Source organism: Cygnus atratus, chromosome 14 (genome assembly GCF_013377495.2).
Source record: "Cygnus atratus isolate AKBS03 ecotype Queensland, Australia chromosome 14, CAtr_DNAZoo_HiC_assembly, whole genome shotgun sequence".
In the NCBI taxonomy this organism is placed as follows: domain Eukaryota; kingdom Metazoa; phylum Chordata; class Aves; order Anseriformes; family Anatidae; genus Cygnus; species Cygnus atratus.
In genome coordinates, this window is record NC_066375.1 from 1583813 (window position 1) to 1610101 (window position 26289).

General features: G+C 38.2%; 1 protein-coding gene across 3 annotated transcripts in view; it reads left to right on the plus strand.

Annotated features, from left to right (window-relative positions):
* Positions 1-25916, plus strand: part of AFF4 (ALF transcription elongation factor 4) — a 49541-nt gene extending 23625 nt beyond the window's left edge. For 2 of the 3 annotated variants that reach the window (XM_050713712.1, XM_035560686.2), the window contains 17 exons: positions 3435-3471; positions 4991-5039; positions 6370-6390; positions 6935-6989; positions 8026-8063; positions 8440-8602; positions 9146-10063; positions 11511-11599; positions 13130-13367; positions 15455-15552; positions 16193-16256; positions 16403-16539; positions 16956-17027; positions 18220-18313; positions 18839-18882; positions 19822-20045; positions 20580-25916. In XM_050713712.1, the coding sequence (XP_050569669.1) occupies positions 3435-3471; positions 4991-5039; positions 6370-6390; positions 6935-6989; positions 8026-8063; positions 8440-8602; positions 9146-10063; positions 11511-11599; positions 13130-13367; positions 15455-15552; positions 16193-16256; positions 16403-16539; positions 16956-17027; positions 18220-18313; positions 18839-18882; positions 19822-20045; positions 20580-20698 (2460 nt within the window). In that variant the 3' untranslated portion in view covers positions 20699-25916. The remainder of the gene's footprint in view (positions 1-3434; positions 3472-4990; positions 5040-6369; positions 6391-6934; positions 6990-8025; positions 8064-8439; positions 8603-9145; positions 10064-11510; positions 11600-13129; positions 13368-15454; positions 15553-16192; positions 16257-16402; positions 16540-16955; positions 17028-18219; positions 18314-18838; positions 18883-19821; positions 20046-20579) is intronic. The other variant, XM_050713713.1, reaches the window with a different exon arrangement.
* Positions 25917-26289: the final 373 nt, after the last annotated feature.

The window sequence follows — 26289 nt, forward strand, 5'->3', positions numbered from 1 at the left end:
GTTGCACAGCCTTGTTGATGCTTGAACAAAAAAGGGTGGTTGCGTGTTTGGTGTTTTTTTTCTTTTTATGAATCTATCAACCTGGATTGTGTTTCTTCACCCAGTTTGCAAAAAAATTCCATTTATGGCTGCTCTGACTCTTTCGACTTTTTGCCAGCCTTTTTATGTTGTGGCTGCACATCTTAGCCATGGAACTTTTTCAAATTCTCTCTCCATATCCAAAGTCTGTAATTTCCTCTGCCTTCTCCCCTCTGTCATTCTTGGCAGCAGGATCTTTGCAGAATTCCAGCAAGCCAGCGAGCTGTAGGCTTGTGCTGCCTGAACCCAGGGCAGAATTCGGAAAACAAAACAAAGCAGTGATTTACTTTAATCAAGCAGTGCTGCTCTAGAAAAGCTCATTCTCTTTAATAATCTATTTATTTACAAGTGATATGCTGCAGTATTTCACAGCATTCCTTTCGTGTGCAGAAGCCCGGCATGTTTTACCTGCACACATAAAATTAGGCTTGTTTTAGTGGACCAGTCGATTTTATTTGTAAGACTGTCGGGATAAGATCACTTTCCCTATGTGCGGATAGTGAGTAGGTTGCAGGGACTCAAACCACTGACTGGGGCCTGTCTGCATTATTATAAATATACCTAATATCAGAAAGTCTTTGAATCAGAAGATAAAACTTCATGAAAATAGGTCAGGGAAAGTTTTATGGATACTATGAAAAAAAAAGATTCCTGACTCTTGGTAAAAAATGTTATCTGGTGACCTAACACTCTATAATTTTATCCTATGTAAGTGTGTTTTTTGTTGTGTTTTAAAAAAAAGCCATGGGCTCACAGTCAAAATCTCCAACGCAGGAAGTACTGGTGTGTTTGTAAAATATATTCAGAAATCGAGCTGTTTCTTAGAGGGCGAGAGCTTTTCATCTCAAAGCAAGCATCACTGCCAGGTTTTGTGCCTGCATACCCGTGCAGTGACCTGGAGACATCTCTGAAGAGGTGGATTCTGTCTCCAGCTTTGTTCAGCGTCTGCCCCGTGCTGAAGTGACCGTAATGGCCAGTGGGCAGGTGTGTCGATCCTTTGTGATACAGAAACTTTCTTTTGAGAAATAAAAATGAGATCTGACCTGAGTTTTCAGACATTACATGGAAACGGGTCCCATTCACCACAGCGTGGATGCAGCCCGAGTGCTGACCTGCAGGTGAGGATTCGGTACCCCACTGCTGTTCTCATCAGCTACCAGGTGTTTTTCTCACCGCAGTTCTTGTGGCAAACTACAAGCAGCAATTTTATTTCCTGTTTAAGTGTCTTCACTACCTAACCTCAGTGGTCTTCTGTGAAAGAGGTTTCCTTCCTTTAAGATATTTTCAATTTCTTCTTGAAGTAGACCTTTAGAAGATACTGCTATAGGTAACCTCATAGTTGAAAGTATATATTCTTATTTATTAATTTCTGAGTTTCTTAAATAATGTATTCAAACACAAAATTGATGGCAAGGTATTTGGAAAAAGTTGTGTATTTAAACATAACTCCTCGTTAAAGTGCACTTAACCGAAATACTGCACTACGCCTTAGAAATAGGAAGTTGACTGACGTGAGCAATTAGGCAGGCGCTTTCTGCAGAATTTATGCTGTGTATACTGGTGAGAATGGGTGCCAGTTCCTTGTCTTGTGCTCACCCCAGCACAGATGCTCTGTAGATGTGGTATTTTGATTACTGTATGGTCTTTACTTCTTTTTTGACTTGTGTTTTGTCAGTCTTGTCTACTTGTCTAAGTTGACGGTAGGCAAAGGAAATCGGGGAATCACACTTGCACTCTTTGTACTTGTCAGAGATAAAAATCTGTTTTTATTTTGAAGGAAGTATAGCTTTGCTTTCTGTTGAAGTCGCAACACTTTTTTTCCAGCTTTGTCTTTTCTTTGCACTTTTTAAGTATAGTTAAATTTTATTTTTATTGTCCCTTTCTTTCATTCAGTTGGTAAAGATTAGAGGCGTTTGGAACACCTGAAAGTGAAGCTGCCTAGCAAGTTGTGGCTTTGAGAGAAGTGATACAGTCTGCTCTTCTAGACCACTGACAAAATACTTGTCCGAGACATTATTTCAACTGCTTCCACTTTTGAAATAAAAAAGTTAAAGGAAGTTAAAATTTTCTAAGCACCCCTTGTTGCATAAAGATTCTGTTACAATTGGAAATTGCACATATAGCAACTCAGCACACCAGCGAGCTGGCTGTTAGGGAAGACTGGTTTGTAGCTATACCAAAACCCCTGCAATTCATTGTTGTAAAATGTGCGCATGTGACTTCATGAATTAACTCAATTTTTTCAACTTTCATGCTTAAAGTCAGCATTTGTCCTCGTTTTAAAATGGGGTCAGGATGGTCCTGGTTTGAAATGGCAAACTGGCTTAGAAGTTTTTTGGTAACTTGGTACTCTGCATATTTGTTTATTGAAGCAATATGTTAGTGTTTGAAAAGTTTGATAATGTACTATGTTTCGGGAGGCAGAATTGGGTTTTCTGGAATGGGAATACCAAAGATGACACCAGTGCTAAAATTTGCGAGGCTTCATCTTTCAAGGCTAGACTTGTAGGTAACAAGTCTGTTACGTCTGAAGGCAGGTACATATCACTGTTTATTGGCTTTGCTACAAGTGAATTGCCTGATTACATGCAGATTTGGCTGTTTGTCGGGACAGGGGTGGGGGCGAGGAAGGGAAGCGATCTGTTTGTCAGCTGTGCCTGCCTGCGTTTCCCCAGGAACTCGTGCGGAGCATTCTGAGACGAGGAGTCGGACGCAGCATTTGTGCAGGGCTGTTGGGATTTCAAGTTTCATTGTCTCCTGTGCTCTTCTGTAGCTGGGATTTTTTTCATTACTATGAGCATTAGTATAATCATTAATTGTTCATTGAGTGTTAGTATGCTCATGGCTTGTCCACTGAGATGCTGTACGTATCTGAAGAAGATAAGAGAAGAATTTGAGTGAAAATACGTAAAACTAAAAGCAAGGCTTTCCCCCCTGTATAAGGAAAATAAAAACGTACCAAACTGCTCATCTTCATGCTAAACATACAAGAAGATAGGATTTATGGAAGTTACATAGAGATTGAGTTTTGGATACCAAGTGGTACAACTGCACATGGCCCTTGAAACCCGGCACGTAGGGATGGCTGAGGTCCAGACGAAGAACATGAAGCGCTCTTTCCATGTGCTTGCTGTTCCGCTATGGTTGGTGAAAGGAGTTTGGGCCCAGATAAAGAATCACTCTTTCTGCTTTGTTGTTGTTGTGTGTGTTTTTCTGGGGGGGGAGTGGTTTTGTTTTGTTTTTTTTAAAGGTGAGGTGCCGTCCTTTAAAGTCAAAGAATAGCTTGATGATGGCATGTTTTTTGATATGCTAAAATTCCCTTTGAAAAAACTCCTGTGATCTTTTTATTCCCTTAGGAGTCTCAACAGTCCAGTTTTGGCACTGGAGAACAGAGTAAGTATATTAAACTTCCTTTAATACGTGTAATGTTTTTGTTGTGATTCAGTATTTTTAGTATTCCCCTAAGATTTCAGACTTTTTAAAGAAAGAGACTTTTCCGGACTGGTCATAGAATGGAGTCTAGGTTAAGATTTTCTGTACTTTCTCAAATATTAACCTATGAAATAGCATTTGATTCTCTTTCTAGTTTCTTGTTGAGAACTAGAAAGCCAGTAACAGCCTTGCAACTCTGTTGTATCTGCTAGGGAAAAAAAAAAAAAGTATCTTTAATTTGTCATATTTTTTAATTCTTGAGAAGTTGCCTGTTTGGTTGATCTGACTGAAAATAGCTGAGTACTAAAAACAAAACACCCTCAGATAAAACCTCTGGACATAATAGAAACTAATAGAGTGCATATGTTCATGTTTTAGTAGAAAAAGCTCATTGTATTTTCTCCTTTGCCATGTTCGTTTTTACTTTGTGGATATAAAATCAGAAGAAAGAACAAATCAAGAATTCTTATAGTGATATGCTTAATAATCTTGAATTCTTGTCCCAAAATATATGTCCATATTTTAGACAAAAGCAGCTTTTATTCCTCTTGAATTCTATCTTTAATTTGAATATTACTAAAACGGATAATTTAACCAGGTAACATACCTAGAAAAATGGAATTAGATTTGTGCTGTTGTCTTCCAGAAGTCTTTCCACTCCCTGTTGAAGTGATTAAACAGATCAAGTAGTAAAAGCATAATGGTTTATTCTTAGGTATTCACAAGCAGCTTAATCTAAACACCTAATACAGTGGGGAATTAGGGAAACAAAACGTAATTCCCTGATGCTAACAAATAGACGTGCGTTCTGGGAGCAACTGATCTCGCTGTATGTAAATGGAGAGGCAGGATAAATAAAAACATAGATCTGGTTTTCAACTCCTGTTTGAGTTTTCTGGGAAACTTTTAACAGCTTCAATTCTTGTTCCTGTTATACTATGCTTAGCAATATACCAGAATGAAGGAAAAGGGAAGAATAAAACCCCAAACTGAAAAGCAGATTATATCAGTATATATTTTGACTGTAAGAGTTGGTTTGAGCGTGTGAGCTTTCTTTTTGGATTTAAAGGTTGCTTATCCACTAAAAAGCTGTGTGGGGCTGCTGAAAAAAGTCAAGAACTCGACAGGTTGATCTGTATCCCGTACCCAGCACATGGAAGGCAATACATTAATCTTGATAGAAGCAAAACAGTTTTTCACACCATCAAAACCAAATGAAGCATGTATCGGTTTCAACAGCAATGATTTAAATAACTTTCTAGATTTTCTCGGTTAAATTAATTGTTTTACTTGGTGTTTTGTCTCTGCGTCCACTCACTTGGTTGGTCTCTGGGAGGCTGTACCTGGTGTCTGCTGGTTCTTACTTTCTGCTGTTCGCTCAGCCATTCTGGATTTGTTTATCTAAGACTGTTTACTTCTGGCAATCTTGGAGTGACTATTTTCCTGTCTGAGTTTAAAACTATGCACTTTTTTCTTCTAGAACGATATAATCCTTCATCAAAAACATCCAATGGTCATCAATCCAAATCGTAAGTAGCTGTTGAGAAAATGTTTCTCAAATAACTGTTGAATTTTAAGAGATTGGGAAAAATAGCTGTTTTGTTACTTAACCGTGTCGGTTCTTGCACAGACTCTTTAGCATACTTGTACTAGACTGGCAGAAAACAGGGATCATTTCCTGTAAGCCCTTCTCAGGGCCAGTAGAGCAAATATGGTGTATTGGTAGGAGTAACAAATACACTGTGCCTTCTTGCCTTTCCCCTGCTTTCCTCAGCTATCAGGATAGGTGTGCAGGAGTTCGGACCTAGGAACTGGCTTGTGAACTGCAAGCATATAAGAACGGGCAGGATGGGACAGGACATACCAAACGTGTGCATTGCAAAGCTGTCAGCTAGGAGCAGCTTGTAGCAGTTGCACAAACGGACAGGATGAGGAACTGTTTTGTTATTGGAGGAGATAGTAAATTGTGTTTGGGATCTAGTTAAATTCATGCTACTTGGTCTCTTAAGTGACCAATAAATGCTTTTGTTAGGTACACAGACCCAACATTATACTTCCTCAATCATACAACTGAAAGAAAAAATAAAAAGTAACTGGAAGATTCTAGATGACTGTACTCCACCACCTTTCTCAAACCTGAAAATTGATTATATGCTGCTTAAAGATAATTTCCAAACAAACATGTCCATGAAAATAAATTTTTACCACCTGATTATATGTTTCATAAAAGTGATAGATTGTGAAAACCTGGTATTCTGAGTTAATACTTGCTGTGATGCAGTTGCAAAATGAAGTCTAGTTCTTCTGCTTGTCCATGTACATATTACAGTCTTAACGAGACTAAAAAGCAAATGACCTGTGGGAAGGAAACAGAAAATAATTGAAGGCCGATTTATTTATTTATTTTAGACTTGCAGTCAGTTTCCTGAAAACATGAGGATTAAGAAGATGCTTATAATGCAGCCATTTCAAGAAGTAGTAGAAATAGGAGTTCACTGTTTGACTTTGCTTTTGTTATGGTAGTGTAATTCCATGAAGGAACTGTGCTATTTCCAAAACAAAATGCAAGAACATCTAAGGACAAGACATGGCATTGTACATTAGTTGAACTGGGGTGCATAGGAAGAAGGATTAGAAAATGTTTACTGTTGCAGTAGCCTTTGAAACAAAGTGATTGTGCTCTGTACAAAAAGCTGAAAAAATGAGATAAATGTATCTTTTGGAAAAGGATAGCAGTGAAAAACTTATTGGAAACTAGATCTAGAGGTTGGTGTCTCTTTTCAGATTATCAGTAGAACAACTATATTGTGAAATTCAGATATACTAATCTTTTAATCCTTTCTCATCTTCTTTCTCCAGATGTGAATCGAACCAGACAGAGTAAGATGTCTTATTTTTGTAATCCATTTTTTTTAAATAAGCATTAAGGCAATATACTCCACTGTATGTTTTCAAAGTGTTCGTATATTTTCAGTATTGTGAAATAGTGTGCATAATTATAACTAGCTTAAATAATAGAGTAATTATAACTTTGAATAATAATAGAAAAATTATAGCTTAATACAGTTGTGCTTTTGCCATGAGACAGGAAACAGCCACTTAATTCTATTTAAAACAGTATTCTTGGTCATTGTATATGAGACGTTGAACATACAGATTTTAGCTCTTCCTGCATTAGTAAAATGTATCAGATTTCATTTCTAAGTTTGACAGATTGAACAAAGGAGTGAAAGTACTAGAATCTGTTTTTTTCTTTAAAGAATGACTTAACTCGCCATTCTTAAACAATTAAATGTTTTAGAATGGTAACTTGCAGATTTCACCCACGCAGCCTACTCTGTAGTATAAACAATATAGAAGAATGCTTTGAATGTAATTAAAGTACATGGAAAAACTTGTCTCACTTTCTCCCTTTTACTTACAGTATGTTGAAAGATGACTTAAAACTTAGCAGTAGTGAAGACAGCGATGGAGAGCAGGTATGTTCATTCAGTACCAAAGTTTCAGAAAAGTATAGCAAGCGTGTTGATAATTTGGTAGTTCGGCAGCGGTCAGTACTCCCAACAGCAAACTGAGCAACTCAAAGATTTGTAATTAAGAAGCAAAAATCAATTGGCAAGTTTTTAAACAAGCTCCAGGTATTCTACAGTGCAAACTGGGGGAAAATCATCTGTTTTGTGTGAATAGTACGCTTGTGCCTAAAGACTCTTGCCTTCCTGATTTCAAGTGAACTTTCTCTGAAAATAAAATGGAGTGTACTTCATAACATATGTACTGGCCTGCCATTTAAAGATAGAACCCTTCATGTTCTTCCAGGCTGTCTAACAAGTGTGTGGCATAAACATTTCTGTGCAGGGACTGTGTTTGGGATGATAAGAGCTACTGTGTTTGTGTGTTTTACTCCCAGGTTTTATCTGTAACTGAGTATAGCAGCACCTTTATTGCTATAGATAAGTCTAATTTTTCTTCTTTGTCAATATTAATGTTTTGCAGTTTCTGCTAAAAATGGCATTTGGCATTGTAAATTAAAAATACCTGTGGGGTCTATGCTACCCAGCAGTAGTCCACTCTCCTTTTTTTATTAAAAAAAAAAAAAAAAGGTTTTCCCTATTCCCACTTCTATTACTTAATTTGTTTTCTCACGTGGAAAAATTGAAGATAGTGCATTTACTTGGTTACCTACTAGTACTCTGGCCATCTCTAGAATATAGGATCATAGAATTTCAAATAATCTGATTCAAAAAGATGTTATTAGGGATTGAGAAAATAGGATCTCTCAGAATACAGGGGACTCTAAGATGACACATCTGTAGTAAAAACTTGGAGAAAACTCTGATTTATTTTTCTTTCTATTCAAGGAAAATGGAGACAAACTTTCACACGTACTGAATTAAAACACTATTCAGGCGAACTCTCTTAAAATTTTAAGGCTATAAATTGATGCTTTGCGACATAACTGTATATGCAATCCTAAAGTAACTTCTAGAAGCTTCATGCTCTTCTTCTTAATTGCAGGATTGTGATAAGACAGTGCCAAGGAGCACACCTGGAAGGTAGGCATTCCTGCTAGATTGCAGCATAGAAAGTAAAGCAGTGATATTCAATCCAGTCAGCACTGGTGACTTGATCTCATTTCTAAAATCTGTTTATCTTTCATCTTCTGTTAGAGCAAAAGGTGATGAGAATGTAATCGGTGATTGAATAGCATTTATCCTGCAAATTATACTAACCACTTTGTGAATGGGGCGGCCTGGGGGGGGGGGGGGGAACAAAGGCTGTTGTTTGTTTCCAGGGTGAGTTGCATTCTGTTGAATTTTAAAGCAAACGTTAATTAAAATGTTAGATTTCATTCTTCCTAATGGAAGGACTTCTAGGATGTGTTTGCGCCTTGGGTAGTATTTCTTTATTTTTCTTCATTTTTGTTTTCAGTAATTCTGAACCTTCGCAGCATAACAGTGAAGGAGCAGATAATTCAAGGGATGACTCGAGCAGCCATAGTGGATCTGAAAGCAGTTCAGGATCTGACTCTGAAAGTGAAAGCAGTTCCAGTGATAGTGAAGCTAATGAACCATCACAGAGCGCATCCCCTGAGGTAGGATTTGACATGTATTTGGGCTGTCTTCATTAGTTTGGCATTCATCCTGGGTTTTAAAAGCAGAAAAATTGAATGTGTTCTCAAAGTGGTTAAAAAAAAAAAGTTGAACTGACACACGTGGAATCATTCCCCCATCTGCGCAGTGTTCTTTTGGTGAAGCACCTGTAGTTGGATATAATAACAGTGCTTTATACACATTTGATGTTCAACTTTTGAGGTGATTTTTACCACCAGTTACCTGGTGGAGTGCAGACCTTAGGTACAGTAACAGTATCTTAAAAAACTGTGGTCTTTTAGTCTGGATAGCTATGGCAGCAGGTATTGCCTGTGGATAGCAGCTGCTCTGGATGAGGGAAAAATGAGAACTGCTATTTATAACTATATTCATCAACTCTTTTTTTTGTTGTTAATTATTGATCTCAGATGTTTGGTGTACCTCTTGCTTAGGCGTGCAGCACAGTATAGGTGTCGTGCAGAAAAGATGGAAGAAGTGTGAAATGCTTAATGTAACACTGCTGTTTTTTTAAATTTTGTTTTTAGCCAGAGCCACCACCAACAAACAAGTGGCAACTGGATAACTGGTTGAACAAAGTTAATTCGCATAAAGTGTCACCAGCTTCTTCTGTGGACAGCAATATCCCATCCTCACAAGGCTACAAAAAAGAGGGACGGGATCAGGGGACTGGCAGTGGGTACGCTGATCAAAGTGGATCCAAGGATTCGATTTCTTCTACACCAGGGCGAGATTCCAAACCTACCCAAAAGGGCTCAGAGAGCAGTCGTGGCAGGCAGAAATCACCTGCGCAGAGTGACAGCTCAACACAGAGGAGGACTGTAGGTAAAAAGCAGCCCAAGAAGGCAGAAAAGACATCTGTTGAAGAGCCTAGAGGAGGTCTTAAAATAGAAAGTGAAACCCCAGTAGACATGGCAACAAATATACCTTCAAACAGGCATAAGGCAGCCACAAAAGGTTCCAGAAAACCTAACATAAAGAAAGAGCCCAAATCTTCCCCTCGGCCTACAACGGAGAAGAAGAAATACAAGGCTTCGAGCAAATCTGCCCAGAAATCCAGGGAATTCATAGAAACAGATACCTCATCCTCTGATTCAGATGAAAATGAAAGCCTGCCTCCTTCATCACAAACACCCAAATATTCTGAGAGCAATAGGACTCCTGTTAAATCTTCCATGGAGGAGGATGACAGCTTTTTTCGGCATAGAATGTTCTCTCCTATGGAAGAGAAAGAGCTTCTTTCACCACTCAGTGATCCTGATGAAAGGTACCCACTTATTGTGAAGATTGACCTGAGCCTCTTATCAAGAATACCAGGGAAGCCTTACAAGGATGCTGATGCGCCCAAAGTGGAAAAGAAAACCGTACCGGAGAAGCACACAAGAGAATCCCAGAAGCAGCCTTCTGACAAAAGTTCTACAAAAGGCAAGAGGAAACATAAGCAGGTGATGACATTGTAGATACAATTTTGCCTGTTATCTTAGCCCCTTATTGCCTTGCTATGGGGGTGAAGTGTATAATCCAGCAACCCATATCATACCTCGCTGTAGAGACGCTGAGTAATTTAGGAGATGACTTTGGCCACTATTTTGTGTAGAATATGTTGATCATTCCTGTGTCATTGTATTAGGGGTTATTAGAGTTTTATTTTGGAGTGAGGAGGGAATGTGGAGAAAGTTGTACCTGGAGGTCTGTGAGCACCATAGCTAGAGCTCGTGGAGGTTGTACAGCTTCTGTACCTCTGAGCACTGCATCCTGTGCTCTCCCGCCTGCGCTCCACCTGCCATTAGTCCCTGTTGCACTGCAGGCCAGCTCACGCAGCTGATCCAAAGGAAAATTCATCTGGCCAAAAAAAAAAGGCTTGATGTGGATCATTTCCTTCAAACAGCAAATGATGCAGTTGCATGGGAGCTATTGTCAGGACAAGGGACGGGGCAGAAACAGACGTTGGGCACAGCAAGAAGAGAAACCATAAGCTCAGGGGTGCTGCTTTACTGGGATTGGAAGTATCTCTCCATAATATTGAGTCTTTTCAGAAAAGCATTTAATCTTCTCGATTAAATAAAAAGAAGGAATCCCCAGAGACAGTAAAATGGACAGGAATTAATGAGGGATCTGAACAGAATTAGCACTGCTGGGAGAAAAATGGTAGGGGGTAGCTACTAGAATAATTTTAAACTGCTTTTGGAAAAACTCAGTAGAACATACACAGTCTGTATAAAGAGCAAATCTGTGACTGTCAGTTGCTGTTGTGTTTTCGTGATGGTGATGCTCACGGTTGCAATATTGGTGTGACAAAAGTGTAACCTTTTGGGTTTGAGTCTGGTTCTGTACCAGATGATGTACTCTGTGAGGCCCTAAGTTCTGGTTTATTTATTGTATTTCTACTTCCAGTGCTTGATGAAGAAAGCTTTGAAATGCACCCTCAAAACCCTTTGACTTTAGGATTAGGTTTATATAAAAACCTGGTGTTCAGCATCTCTTACTTTATAGACAACAAGACTTTTACTGTTTCTGGCATTCATAGGCTCCCAGCATAAAATCTGTTTCCTGATCTCTTATTGAAGCTTTTGGCAATTTTTTTCTGGTATTTCATGGTAATACTTTTGTTCTAAAATGTACAATTTGACTGCCACTTTTTTTATACAGGTTGGTAATTTAGAAGTCAGACTTCGTTTTTCATTGTGTTTCAGTCTCATGGTTCAATATCTGGTCAAATATTTGATGCCGGCTAGATGCTTTGGGGAATGTTTTTGTGGTCTGTACAGATCTTATTCTGTACACTGCAAAATACCTACTAAATTAAATCTATTAAGTATGAAACATTTACAGCTTCACTGAGATAGTAATGTAGACATATGCCTGGATGTATTTCTTGTTTGCTTTATTCAGAATGAGGATGAAAACAGAGCCAGTGAAAGCAAGAAAACAAAACTGGAAGAGAAAGCTCCATCAGGACACAAGACGTCTAGCAGTAGAGAGTGAGTATCTTGCCTATCTCTTCAACACAAAAGCTCGGGGTGATGGAGAAGACTGATGTCCATCTCCCCCCCTTCCCTTCCCTTCCCTCCACAACAAAGTGTCTCCTCATTATTAATCAATGGGTGAAGTTTCATTGCTGCTTATTCTTGAGACTGATTTAGTTCAGTTTCTACTAGTAGCTGGTGGAAATTGATTTCTATAACCAAAAACATTGACCAAGCACATTTTTTTACTTAACAAAACTAAGGTAAACCTTAAAGTGAAGGGTTGGTTTATTATGGAAAGTACACTTCCTGTTTTTTTTTTCTCTGGTGTACGGTGTTTTGTTTTTTTTTTTTTTTTGTTAGAAATAAGCTGTGCATCTAGCTTTTTGGTCTTGCAAAATCTGTACTTTTAAATTAACCTCATCTGGTAATTCTCCATTTAGCAAGTATGTAAACTGAGAATAAGTTAATTAACTGACATGTGGGATGCTGATGGCAGTGAGACTTGGATCCGTGGATTTAGCCTTAAATTTGCTTGACAGATTATCTGAAATGTGAGCGACGCAAAAAATAAAACTATGCAGACTTAGCAAAAACAACATCCTTCAATACCCTTTTATTGCAGGTTATTTCTGTAATTTTGTAAATGACAGGATAAGGGGGAATGGTTTTAAACTAAAAGAGAGGAGATTTAGATTAGAGGTTAGGAGGAAATTCTTCACTCAGAGGGTGCTGAGGCACTGGATCAGGTTGCCCAGTGAGGTTGTGGATGGCCCCATCCCTAGAGGTGTTCAAGGCCGGGCTGGATGAGACCCTGGGCAACCTGGCCTAGTGGGTGGTGCCCTGCCCATGGCAGGGGGGTGGAACTGGGTGATCTGTAAGGTCCCAACCCGAGCCACTCTGATTCTGTCTTTCTTTTTTCCTTTTATTCTTGATATTTGCTTGATTGCCAGTGTGGTTGTCTGCAGGACACTTCGTTAAATGCAACTACGTTTTTATTAAAATACTGTGTATAAATAATTATTTAATGTACTGTACTCTGCAAAAAGGGAAGCCAGGAATAAGTAACGATAGCCCTCAGCAGCCAAGGTAAGAGTGTACCAAAAGGTGAACTTGAGAAAGTTTACCAGTTCCCTGGCTTCCAGAGCTGATTTATCTGGACCATCTTTTTTCTGAATTGTTAGGCTGACTAGTCTGTAATAGACAGGCTGGCGCTGACATTGGCATTAATTTCTGACGTTGTGTTTAGGGTGTTTTTTAAGAACTGTTGCAGGGATGTGGTTTTATGGTTAGAACTTGCCTGCTGCATTTTCAGGTCAGAACAGATAAAATGGTAAAAACGAGTTCAATCAGGCTTTGTAACATCTAGTCGCTGTGATGATTGTTCTTTCTCTCTTCCTCTGGATCTGGTTTGGTAGGGCTAACAATAAAAATCTTGGTTTTTGGGGGAGGAGGGAGGGACAAAAAAAAAGAATTTAAAAGAAGATGGGCTCTTTTTGTGTTTTGAAAAATAAAAGACAAAACTAAATGTATTCATTTTGTTAGGTCTCTAAAGCCAAGTGCTGTTAAGGAGAAGGATTTACTGCCGTCTCCTGCTGCCCCAGTCCTCCAGAAGGATTCCAAGCAGGAACATGGCTCCCGGAAGAGGACCGTCAGTCAGTCATCATCCTTGAAGTCCAGCAGCAACGTCAGTAAGGACAGTAGTGGTGGCAGTAAAAGCAACTCATCTTCTAAACAGAAGAAGATGGAGGGAAAGGGTTCTAGCAGTACTAAAGAAACCAAGGTAAGGAGCTATTCTGTGACTGCCTTGAACTTGTCAAACTGCAAAGCGAAACACATGCTCAGTGTGATCTAAACAATGATTCACAGTTCAAGTTGAAATGCAGTTAGTTTTAGATTTGCACTGTTTCATGTCGTGGTGCTTAGGTACCTTGGAAGTCGATAAATTAGAAAATAACTTCAGAGAGATTGTGGAATACTAATGCTTATTCCTACGAAATGCTGACGTTAATTAGTGAAATGAGTTTAGACATCTGATTACAGATGCTGCTTATTTGTTGTTTAATTTGTTGATGAGAAATATCACTAGATATCTGTTTACACAACAGTAAATAGAATAATGAGGTTATTCTTATGTCATTGGAGCAGATACAAATTCTGTCCTAATTTTAAGAACAGAAGCTGGGTCTGTGTTCACTGCTAGGATGCAAAGTTATGGCTCTCATCTTATTGCATCCCAGGACTCCAGAAAGGTCCCTTTAACTCCAGCTCAGGAAGGTACAGAGCCCTCTGTTGTTAGAGTAGATAAAGCATGGGTGCAAAGATGATACAGGAAACTTTTTAATTTAAGAGATTTAGGTTAGGAAGATACCTAGATGATGGGATTCAAAAATATTACAGGAAGATGATGCGCTTAAGTCATTGAAATGTAATGTGTTTTTCATCAATATATAAATGTGCATTACTGGACAGAAATTACTTTGTGAGAACATCTGACTGTTTAAAATGTATCACTGAATACCTGTGATAAGCAATTTCTAATGTATAGCCGATTTTTGAGTGTAATATGTTTAACTTGGAGGGATTTCAGCTCCATCTTTGGGATTCCAAAGTACGCTGAAGATGTTGGCGCAGTCTGTCTGTGAGCTCTCTGCAGCAAAGCCCCAAAGCTTCCTATGGGCTCTGGAAACTGCAGTAGTTTAAGCAGCTGCTAACCTCAGTGGTTGGGTTTGCAGTTTCTGAGAAGGTTAGAAGCAAGGTCTAAAACGTTCAGGAAGGATAATTGACTGGGCAGGAGTAAAGCAGCAAATTGCCATTAGCAATGGCAGAAAGTAGCTTAGTCATCAGGGTGGAGTTCATGAAATATCTGGACTGGGAGACGTGCTGTGTTACTTCAGATGCCATTGCCATGAGATTTTTAGAAACCTGGCAAGGTTGTGTGCGTCGAGACACTTCCAGGATGCCTGTAGATAGTGAAGTTGCATCACAGACTGCTGCTCTCTGTCCTTTCCTTATTTGTTAGCATAGAACTGTCCCTAAACCAGCTGTTAACTTGTGTGATGTTTATCCTTTTATACCTTGGATATGCGTAGTCATGCCTTTCTTAAAGCAGTATACTGCATTCCACTGCGTGTTTTGTTATTGACTCCAGGATCCTTCTGATTAGCAATGATCTGATAAAGGTAGGTTATGAAATACATCTGTATAGCTGGCCTTTGGTCTTGATAAATCCAAAGAGCTGAAAACAAATGTGAAGCTGGAAAGCTGCTTTACACTGTTGAGCAGAACAGATTCACTTTAAATTCACGGAATGTTTTAGTACCCAATCTTTAGCCTGAAGTGTCACTGAGCCGTGTGTAATTTAAGGGAGCAAGGACTGTATTGTGAGGACAGTTGTCATTTCTCCTTGAAGATGTTGCTTATCGTTGTGAAATACTAGTGTTTTCAAAGCAAAGATATTCAGCAGTTTACTGTTGAGAAAAATGAGAAGTCGTTCAAATATTCATAGCATCTTTGTTAGGCTGGGAAAACAGGACTTAGAAACGGCAATGTGAGAGACGCAGGGAGGGATTTCCTGGACCTATGTGTGTCTGGGAAACCATAGCTGCGTTCCTTCCTTTGAGGGAGGTCTCCTGGTGTATTAGAGCTAAGAGCCTGATCGCAGCCTCCGTGCCTTCCTCTGTGCCAGCATGAGGTGAAAGCCTTGTGGAAGCTGTGTTACTGTATAGCAGCTAGAGCAGCTGCAAAAATGACCTTACTGTGAAGTAGCTGTGAAGTCATAGGAGAAACTTACATAACTAACGCTTTATTTGAAGACAAAAGACTTAATTGTTCTTTAAGTTTATGATTTGGGAACAATTTTCCTTTCAGGAAAAGATTCTGAACAATTCCTCAAACTGCCCTCCTGTGTCTGCTCCATCTACAGAGAGCTCAAAGTCTAGAAGAGCAAAACTTGTTTTTGATGACAGGTAAGAAAAGCAGAGGGTTCCTTTCCCTTTGCGGGGATGCTAGTCTTGGAGCACAGCCAGCTTCCTGTGGGGAAGCGTTGTCTTTTTGCTTCACAAAAGATGTTAAGTTCAAGCTCGTGCTCTGGAGAGCTGCAGTGATGTGCTTGTCTGCCCGCTGTGTGTGCCACATACTTGGTAGACAGTGCAGTCCTTGAGAAGGAACCGTAGCCTGCCCTGTACGTTCCTCTAGAGCAAGACAGGACCAAGCAGTAGAGTTGCATAGCTCAGGGTTGTTCTGGTTTTAAATGCTGATGGGTCCGTTGCACCCTCAAATTTTTGTTTTGTTTCCTTCTCTACCCCACACTGTTGATCGGGTGTTCGGTTTGCTTAGTTATCAAATGCAATCCCGTGTACTAAACATCTTGCTCAAAATACTGTTTCAAATTACCTGAAACGAGAGAACTGAATTTAACTATTTTTAACAGTTTTATCATACTGTAAATAATCATACAATATAACTATTACAAGTATTTTTTAAACAGTTTCAGCTCCTGTAACTTGAGTTAGAAAAAAAAAAAAGTCAACATTAAGAAGCTTTGATCATAAAAGGAAATGCATTGTGGATGGTGCTGAGTCCATAAGTTTCTCTCTTCTATTGTAGGACTTACTCAGCTGATCATTATTTACAGGAAGCAAAGAAGTTAAAACATAATGCAGATGCACTGGTAAGTAAATCTGCAGTATTTCTCCAGTGTTTGCACATTATACTGGCTTTTGTTTACTGCTTTTGCCGGGTTGCTCCATGTCTGTACTGGGACTTTCTGGTGTATCCTCTTGATTTTTGTCTTTAAATTTTTTTCCATCTCCTCAGTCTGACAGGTTCGAGAAGGCTGTGTACTACCTAGATGCCGTAGTGTCGTTCATTGAGTGTGGGAATGCGTTGGAGAAAAATGCTCAGGAATCCAAGTCCCCGTTCCCTATGTATTCAGAAACTGTGGAATTAATCAAGTAAGCAATGTAGAGGATACACAAAAGTCAAGTGGGTGGGAAAGAGGTCTGGAAATCAGAGCTTCTAGGTTTCAGGAAGGTTTTTCCACCGACTTTTGAAATCTCTTATTCTCCAGTAAAACCAGATCACTTACCACTTTGTTCCAGTTGCTGGGTCTTAGTGTTTTCATGAATGTTGAGATCCTTTGTTCCAAGGTTCTTGATGTCTCTCAACAATACGTAATACATGAAAAGCAAAATTTTTTCAATTATTATGTAGTCATGTTTTGTTTAGGGCCTGGGGGAAGTAACTGAAATGGTAAACACGGTTGAAATTAGAAATTGATAGGAACTTTGGTGATGGATAAATGATAGTAAAATACTTTATTTTGTTGTTTACTTGATGGATTGTTTACTTGTTGATACTTTGTTTGTAGGTACACTATGAAACTGAAGAATTACTTGGCACCGGATGCTACAGCTGCAGATAAAAGGCTAGCAGTGCTTTGGTATGTGCGTTCTGAACTTAATACAACACACTGATTATTTCAAGTGCAGTCTTCATGAAATACTGCATTACACGGAGTTCTCAGGTGGTTTTGAACAAAATACGAGTTTTCCATTTGACTGTGCAGAAAGATTAATGCTATCTATCTGATTACTGTAAATTTGGGCAGAGAGGCTCTCTGGTTTTCGGACTATTAATTAAATTATTGAATCTTTCTCCAGCTCTGTCTGACTTCCTTAAAATTGTCAGTTAGTGCTTTTATTTTAGAACATGATTTCATTGGGATGTGTATAGCAGCAATGATGCAACAAAGTTGTTATGCGGCTAGAAATGGTGGAGAGATCTTTTGAACTTTTATCCTCCTTAATGTTTTGGTAAAATTACTGTTGATGAATTGACCTCTCCATTTTCGCTTTGTAAATTGCAATACTCAAAAATAATGGAATGCTGTTGAGTTTAATGTGTATCCAGCTGATAGGGGGCTGTTCGGTGACTTAAGTGCTTCAGAAAACACCGTTGTTGCATTAACAAACAAACAGTTTTCTGGTTTGTTTTATTTTTTTGTAAGATGGGATTATCAACATGCACTGCTTATTCATTTGAAAGAATTTGTAGCTCTGATTTGTGCCTTTTTTGCAAAGATAAACTTGAAACTAAGGTGTTTGACTGGATTTGAAAGGAGTAATAGCAGAAAGGATGAGGGTGCTTCCTATGTATTTACCCAGTGATAAGTCAAAATTTAGAATGACTGAAGAATTGTCGTTTGCCTTCTGGACCAGTGAAATGGCTGCAGCAAGCAGTGGAGCAGAACCAACCAGTATCAGGTGGAAAAGAAAGGGGAGGCTAGAGCAGAATACATTAGACTCAGTATGTCATGACATGAGCAAAAAATCAAATGAAACTCTTATCTAGCAAGTAATTTAGTGTTGTCTCCTGAGCTCAGAACTGGAGATAGTTATATCAGCAAAATCATGGAAAACTATAATTTCCGCTCAAGGCAGAAAGCTGTGGCTTTCACTTCCTTAAGAAGTTAAAAGTGGGTTTGGATTTTTGCTACTTAAGACTTGACAATTAGCTTTTCAGAGTTAGGAGAGAAAGGTTTTAAAAACACAGCTGCTAGATTTTTGAACTTCACTGAGATGTGATAAACTTGGCTTTAATTGTAAACGTTTTACTGTTCTGTCTTTGGTTAGTCTTCGGTGCCAATCTCTGCTATACCTAAGGCTTTTCAAACTGAAAAAGGAAAGTGCATTGAAATATTCTAAGACTCTGACTGAACATCTGAAGGTAATTGCATAAGTATTTTTTTTCATTTTTAATCAAATTAAAGTTCTACATCACTAAAAATTCCTCTATCCAGTTTACAGACTGCTGTGTGCAAACTTCCAGTACGCTCTGTTTAGAACTGAAAGTATATTTGAGCTGAGTAGCTTAAAGCTGGGGAGATTCAGCATGACTATAATGTCATCAGCCCACTGGTCCTAACGTGATAGGTATCTATTAATAATTTGATGTAGCTTTTGTCTTTAATAAGTTTAGTAGGCTTCAAAGAGAATTTTAAAAGATTTTTCTTTCTGCAGGTGTAACAAAGCTGAAACCTCACTTTGTCTTCACTGATTTTTGTCTTAGTCATCAGTAAAAGGGATATTTTTACCACGTTTGAAAGTACTTTGCTTGATATTATTCAGGATTTTGATTATTGCTTAAAAGAAAAGCTGTAAGAACTAACTTGTTTAAAAATGACTGATTGAGCAGATAAAATGTGATTAAAGTATAAACATAAATCAGGACAAATTTATTTTCCCCCAACAGAATTCCTATAACAATTCTCAAGCACCATCACCCGGTATGGGAAGGTAAGTAATAAAAGTTGGTACCAGTATTTCCCAGTGCATAGCTAGTTTTCTACATAAACTGTGCGCCTGAGGTACTCAAAGAGTAGCTTTTCACTCTAAAGAGCCTTAGTTGTTTTCTAGCCAATTCCTGATTGTTCTAAGGTCTAGTTTTCGATTCTGTTGTTCACATAATTATCATAGATCATTCTAACAATATTTCATTGATAATTCTAATTGTAATAGATAATTTTATTCTGATAAAGGGTTTGGAAAACTGCTGCTTGTGATATTGCTGTACCGAAACTTAGGCAGTTCCTTGTTGGGGGTGAAAAATAATAATAATAAAAAAAAGTAGTGGGTCATTAACATACAAAGTGCTTGTCTTAGTGAATTTGTTGTTTTATATAACGCTTTTTCCCTCAAAACAATAGCTTTATTACTGCTGCAAGCCCAGATGGCTACGAGTACTTTCAGGGTTGTCTGTTCCATAGTATACCAATTTATTTTTATTCTTTAAAACTTAACAACCAACCTTTTATAGATTACTCTCTCAAAATTAAAAATCCCAGAATTTTAGGGGAACTTTTCAGATCTGCATCATGTTATTTAAAAATGTAGTAGTATGGCAGTATAATTAACCATGTAGTTTTATTTTTATTATTATTTAAGGTTCAATTTATTTAAACAATGAGTTTAAGACTTTAATTAAAAGATGGTGAGGATTGGTTTTGGATATTAAGCTGAAACACAGGTGCTGGAGGAGCCTTGGTATTTTACCAGCCCGTGCATTTCATCTGTTGCAGGGCAAACCCTGACTTCTTGATGTGTGAAGTGGGGGTGTTTTAGCATCCCACATTCTGAGGTGTAGGAAGAGAGGTCTTAGAGCATTATTCTTACAGCATGACAAGCCTGAAGTACATATGCATGCATTTTACAATTTAATATTTCTCTTTGGATAAGCAGCAAGCCTGTTGGTATGCCGTCTCCAGTCTCTCCAAAGCTGTCTCCAGGGAATTCAGGAAATTACTCTTCTGGGGCAGCCAACCCTTCAGGGAGCGGGTCTTCGGTGACGATCCCCCAGAGGATCCATCAGATGGCAGCCAGCTATGTCCAAGTTACATCCAACTTCCTCTATGCCACTGAAATATGGGACCAAGCCGAACAGCTGTCTAAAGAACAGAAAGGTAAGGCTCGTCACAGGCAGGTTATAACCTCACAGGATGCTTGGCTGGGTCTTCTGCAAAAGAAAGACAGAAAGCGATGCCTTTGATTATGGTGATTTCCTAGGCTGGTTGTCTTGGTTGTCAGGTGGTGCTGGTGATGTAATGTTTCCTATTGGCTGTTTTAAATAAACAAATCCTGATTTTCCCATAAGTTGTTCGCTGTAGGAAGAGGAACTTGGTGCACTTCCTTCTCTGAAATTCTTATCTTGAGTAAATATACATGTTTGAGGGAAAAGACCAAAAAAAGTTTTGCAACCATTTAACCATAGTATGATTATTCTCATCAACTAGTCTTGTGGGAAAGAGTAAAGAAATTGACTAGAAAAGATCTTTTATTTTTATTCTTCCAACATTCAGCCATCTTTCATTTCTCCTGTCTTAATCTGAAAGATTTGTGTTGAAAAGATTTTTTTTTTGTTTGTGATGCAGTATTTCCAGTACACCAGCCAACATGAAAGATTGTGCCTAATTTAAGTTGCATTTCTGTTGTTTTAGAGTTCTTTGCTGAACTGGATAAAGTCATGGGCCCTCTGGTTTTTAATTCAAGCATCATGACAGACCTAGTGCGTTATACCCGTCAGGGACTACATTGGTTGCGCCTGGATGCCAAGTGATATTTTGAACTGAAGGAATGGAAAATAGAACACATTTTTCTCGCTGCCTCTGATTTATCTCCACAACACTGTGTCATGTCAATAAGGAAGACTGCCATAACACATTGCTTAGTTGACACTAAGAGCAAGGAATGCTTTGAAATGTCTCCCATCCTCATTTGTGTTTTGTGTTTTAACCCCAAATTATCTGGTTAATGGACTTCAGTATTCCCGTTTTAAGTTATTTAAATATTTTAAAATTTGCAAAATATAAAGGTGTACTTCTGCTAATCTATCATGGATAGATTGGATCATTGGAATTCCAGTCATAATACATAAGTCAGTTTAAATCCTATTTATTTTAATTTTTTAATTTTAATTTTGAAAAGCCCGATTTTGGGCAATTTTTAGCTGTTTCTTCCCTAAATTTACCCTTTCAAGTACTTAGCAGAAATTAAACATAGACACTTTATTTAAGGACTTTGTGAGCTTTGTTACTCTGTAATGTCTTGTGGTGGTAGAGCCTGTAAAAGGAAGTAGGATTGATAGGTTCTAACGTGTAGGAACACCATACTTTTCATGCCTAATGCCTATGAGTCAACTAATAAATGACAGCTAGAGATTTATTATTGCAGAATTTGTACTAAATAGAAAAGTTCCAGATATTCTTCTACATATTAAGATACTTCGTTTAAATGAATTTTAAAGAAATTTATATGGAAAATATTTAGCTGGATCTGACTTGGGTTGCTTTCAAGGCAGTTTCAAACATTGATTAACACTATAACAAATCACAAAACATTACAGTAATTTGTATTCGATGTGATATCAAAGTAATGGTGTAGGAATGAACTTCAGTCAGATAGGTGCGATGCATACAGGAAAGGTTTCTGAAATGGACAATCTTGTGCTTTTTTGTATCTCTTCATTTAAAGTAAGTTTTGTTTCCTTGCTTGTCATTTTTTGACACATTCAAAATCAGCGAACTTTGTGGTTTAAAAAAAACCAAACCAACGGTAGATAAATTCCTACCAGAACCGTCGTTTGCATCTTTTCCATTGACTGAGAAACCAGGAATCTTAAGTAGAAATGGAGGTCCATTTTTTCCTTTTAGGGTCTGATGGTTAATGGACACTACAGCATGACAGTGCAACAGCCATTGTGGGGTGGGGAGCACGCCTGCTATTACAGGGAAGCTGTCTAACTGCTTTGATGCAGAATGGATTTGAAACTTGTATTTACCCCATGTTAATGAAGGTCCCATTAATGCTTGATGTGTTTGATGGAGCAGAATGTTCACTTGAGAGAAGCGATTTGGTGCAACAGAAATGGTTCGTGGAGTTGCAGCTGACTGCTCTCAAAACGTGCAAACCAAAGTACCTTTCCACGCAAGGTGCTTGTCTGAGTAAAAGGTTTAAGATGCTACTGCTTTCAGTATTGCTTAGTGCCCCTAACATGTCTGGTGTGCCTTATGCCTTACTTTTAGATGAAGATTTTATGAACTGTTTACAAGATGTTTTACAGCAGGACCAGGTATACTGTATGCAGTGGTCTTCTGCAGTACTTTGGTAAAATTCCATTTCCTTTTTAAAACTAGTGTCTGTCACACAAACTGACTTCTCATCGCAGTGGTCTCCTTTTAAAGAGTCAAACTCTGAATACTTTAGAGTGAGATTGCGGAATGCTGCTTTGTTTTATCTCCCATTTAACCCTTTATTCTGTACCAGATATGAACGTGCATGTTCAGGAAAATTATTGCACTAAATTTTTGTGTAGCTGTAGTTAAGTGCCAAACTCATGGCAACCTCGACGGAAGGAATAGAATTCTACGCTACTTAGTACTGCAGTATGTCCTATGGGCTTTAAGAGTTTAGGAGTTTTGCAAATTAGTAACCTACTAAAAGGTAGCTGCATATTCGTAGAGCTTCCTTTGCGTTCCAGCGTGTTTTGTACTTCCAGAAGAGCTTTGCTACATACAAACCGATACGTGGGTAACGGACCTGTGACTTGTTCAATTATAGCCGAATTTCCTGTTCAGGTCTGTTGGAGCATCCTTTGTATTGAATCACTGTGCAAGATCACATTTCTTTTAGTGTTTGCTGTTAGAGACAGAACTCTGTACCCTCAGACTCTGCATCCTGGTTAATGGGACACTGTCAACTATTTTTTCCTTTAATACTCTAAAGTGCCTAGCACACTTTTGACGCTATATAAAAAATACCTTCTTAGAAGTTGCATTCATAGTTTATTTTTTTGTGTAGTGCTGCACTAGCCAGCATGGCTGTTTTTTGGCTTGCTCTTTTGTGCACAGTTACCATGACTGTCAGCAGGAATGGTCTCATCTCTGGGATTTTTTTTTCTTTTACTAGAGTCCCACAAATACCTTTTGGTGTCACGTGCAATTGGTCTGTAAAAATGTATCGCTTATCCCTAGATCGGTGAATCTTAAAGAATTGTCTTCAAATGACCAGAAGACTTTTTACATTGTGTCAAAATGTGGACCTGAACTGGTTGAAAGTGTCCCACCTAAACAGTGTACTTCACAGGGAAATACCCTCCAAGAGTGCTGTCCCAGATTTCTGTCTGTCTGGGAGATATGCAGTGGTCTTGTCATTGAAAAGAAATGCCTTACTCATCTGTGGCTATTTCAAGCAGAGAAACTTAAATTTCACACTTCCAAAAGCATATCTATTTTGGGATTTACCGTTGTTTCAAAGAGAGAAGTTAGGTACTTATCAGATTTCATAGCCAAAAAAAATGCAAATACTTAATAAGCTTCCATCCCTCTGTCAAAATGCAGGCTAACAATCTAAATCTTTTTTTTTTAACCTTTACACAACAGCGGTGGAAATGCATGTCACTTCAGCACTAAGGCAAGTCGCACTATTGACTAATGAGGGAATCCCTAACTCCTGGCTTCCTAAATGATTCCCTAGACGATTGTATATTAAATACATATCAGCGCTGTAATTTTAATTCCCTTACTGAACGCGGTCCCAGTTGGTGAATCTTAAAAATGGCTTAATCAGACTAGGCTTGCTCAGATATCAATATTATTTGAATTTGCTGTGAAACTTGCAGGTTCCTAGGTGATAAGGTGCAACCATTTATATTTATAAACAAATCTTTAGGACACCAGAGTAAAACAGCCCGATACTTTTATTTTGATTTGAAACTATTAGCCATAAAGCAGAGCATATGGATGGCTCTTCTTGGCTTTTGATGGCAGTATGCAATTTGTATTGTATGTGTCTTTTAATATATATGTATATATATATGAACTCAGTCTGTCCAAAGTATATGTTATACTTGTTTTTAGATTATGGTGCAACTGACTATATTGATATATTATTTATTGAGTGATGAATCACCATCTTACTGGTGATAAATCTTGCATATTATACAGGAGTGCAATGTATATTCCTTTAGATTGCTGAGGCTTGATTGCTGTGATAACAAAAAAAAAAAAAAAAGCCCTGAAATGTATTTACGAATGGCCCCAACATACAGAGAGTCAGTACTTCATGGAAATACTGTTGTGCTTGCCTGGGGCAAGTAAAATAAAGCCGTAGCAGATTTAATTATGTAATTTTCCAAAATGGGAAACTATTGGAAAGAGAGACTACCTTTGCTGTATTTAATATTTCACTTACCTAGCAGATATTTACTGTCACTGCAGTGTTTATATTAAGGGCCTGAGCAAGTCAAGTTTGAATTACCCATTGGGGAGTAAGCAACTTCCAAATTATTAGATGTCTGACGAGTATTTCGGTCAGGGTTTAAATTACTCCATCTAAGGAATCAGTATTATGGAAAACTGTATGTTTCCAAGCAGCAAAGTAAAGATACCTTTTAAGTATAAAGAGTAGCCAAAGCTTTTCGTAGCCAACTCAGACAAATACAGACCTATTCCAGGAGGCAAATGTCCTAAGTATGAAAGTTGGGTAAACCCAATCAATCAGGGAATCATGATCTCTGTCTAACTCCATTACTTTCCAAGGAATTGGTCTCTGATGCCATTTGAAAACGGCAGTGTTGGGGGCGGGGGTGCGGGGAGGGAAGGGTTTGCTGTGCAGTGAGTGAATTCCTGCCTCGATAGGAGCTCTGGTCTTTGCTGGAGCAGCCTTGGAGACAGCACTAGCTCTTTGCTCTCTGCCAGTCTCAGCTGAGTTTCACTCGAATACACTATACTGAGCAATTTGAAATGCTGCGTTACAGCATAGAATTTATATAGGCTATCTTTATGGAAACGCTTACCTGTTTTAATTTCATCTGGAAACTTAATGGAAATGTATCCGTTCCTGTCGTAACTCTCCACGTTTGCTAACGGAGCCGATACAGGCAAATCGGAATGCAGTGTTCCCTGTCTTCAGTTTTTATATGCAACCCTAGGAATTGATGTAGTCGGGTGCACAGTACTTCTGCAGCGGTTGGTGTCGGCTGCACTGGCATTATACATCTGAACACTCAACTCTAAGGACCAGGCATGACTTTTGCAAGCACAGTTCCTGACATTTGTATCTGGTCCCCCTTTTAAATTGTTTTAAGAAATTTTGTATATGGAGGATAAAGTGCTTATATATTTATTAAAAATCCTTTATCTTATTTGAAATTATTATTTGGTGAAGAAGGGTTTTCTTTTGGGGGAGGGTTCGTGGGAGGGGGAAGGTAACTTTTAAGCTGTCACTTATAAATGAAGCCCTTATTAATCATACAGAAAGGTACTGCTAGTAACTAATGGGATGTCTCTGTTTTATGCTTTGTACATGACAAGTCCATGTGTTACATTTTGTTTCTATCAAAATATTTAGGCATCTGTCTTTCAACCAAAACCTAAAAAAAAACAAACTGTGATTTTATTTGTTGCAATACATTTGAAATTTCAAAGGGTACTTTGGGGCTCAAAATTAGGATTTCTAAGTCAGTATGTGCATTTCACGTAATAAAGCTGTTAATGGTGAGCAAAGTATTATATACTAACTAGATTTTTTCCACATCTGTATAGTATATTCTATGTATTTTGTGGTATTGAGATTATAGAAAGTTTAGTGTCTGAAACATGCGTTTAATGTGTATTTTTAAACAAATTTATGGCAATTAAAATATTTGGAGAAAAGGGTATCACATTTCAATTTGTAAAGATCTTTTTAACTACTGTGTCATTAAAATGCTTTGTACAATGCAAAACTGTAACTGGAGAAACTAAGTTTAATAAATATCAAATAGATTTTCTGTATTAAACTTCATAAACACTGTGTTCGTGTCTGTTGAACAGGCTGTCTCCTCCCCAGTATTGCATTTTAAAGCAGTTTTCGTCTTTGTTTTAGTGCTCTGTGTAACAAAGGAAAATGACGTTCAGTATTTGTGTGTCCCAGACCTGTTGATATTTGTCTAATCAAAAGTGGCTTTGTTTCTCTCAGCCCTCTGAGTTAAGATGGATCTGATTTGGATAAATTTATTTTGAAATAAGAAGATCCTTCAGTGGAAGAGGTCAGTTTAGGACTTTACTTAGGCAATTTTGATTAGAAGTAATTAAAAGTAAATACATTTTCCAGTTATCACCAGATATATTTGGCGTATTGAATCTGCTAGCAGTATTATTATCAGTTTGT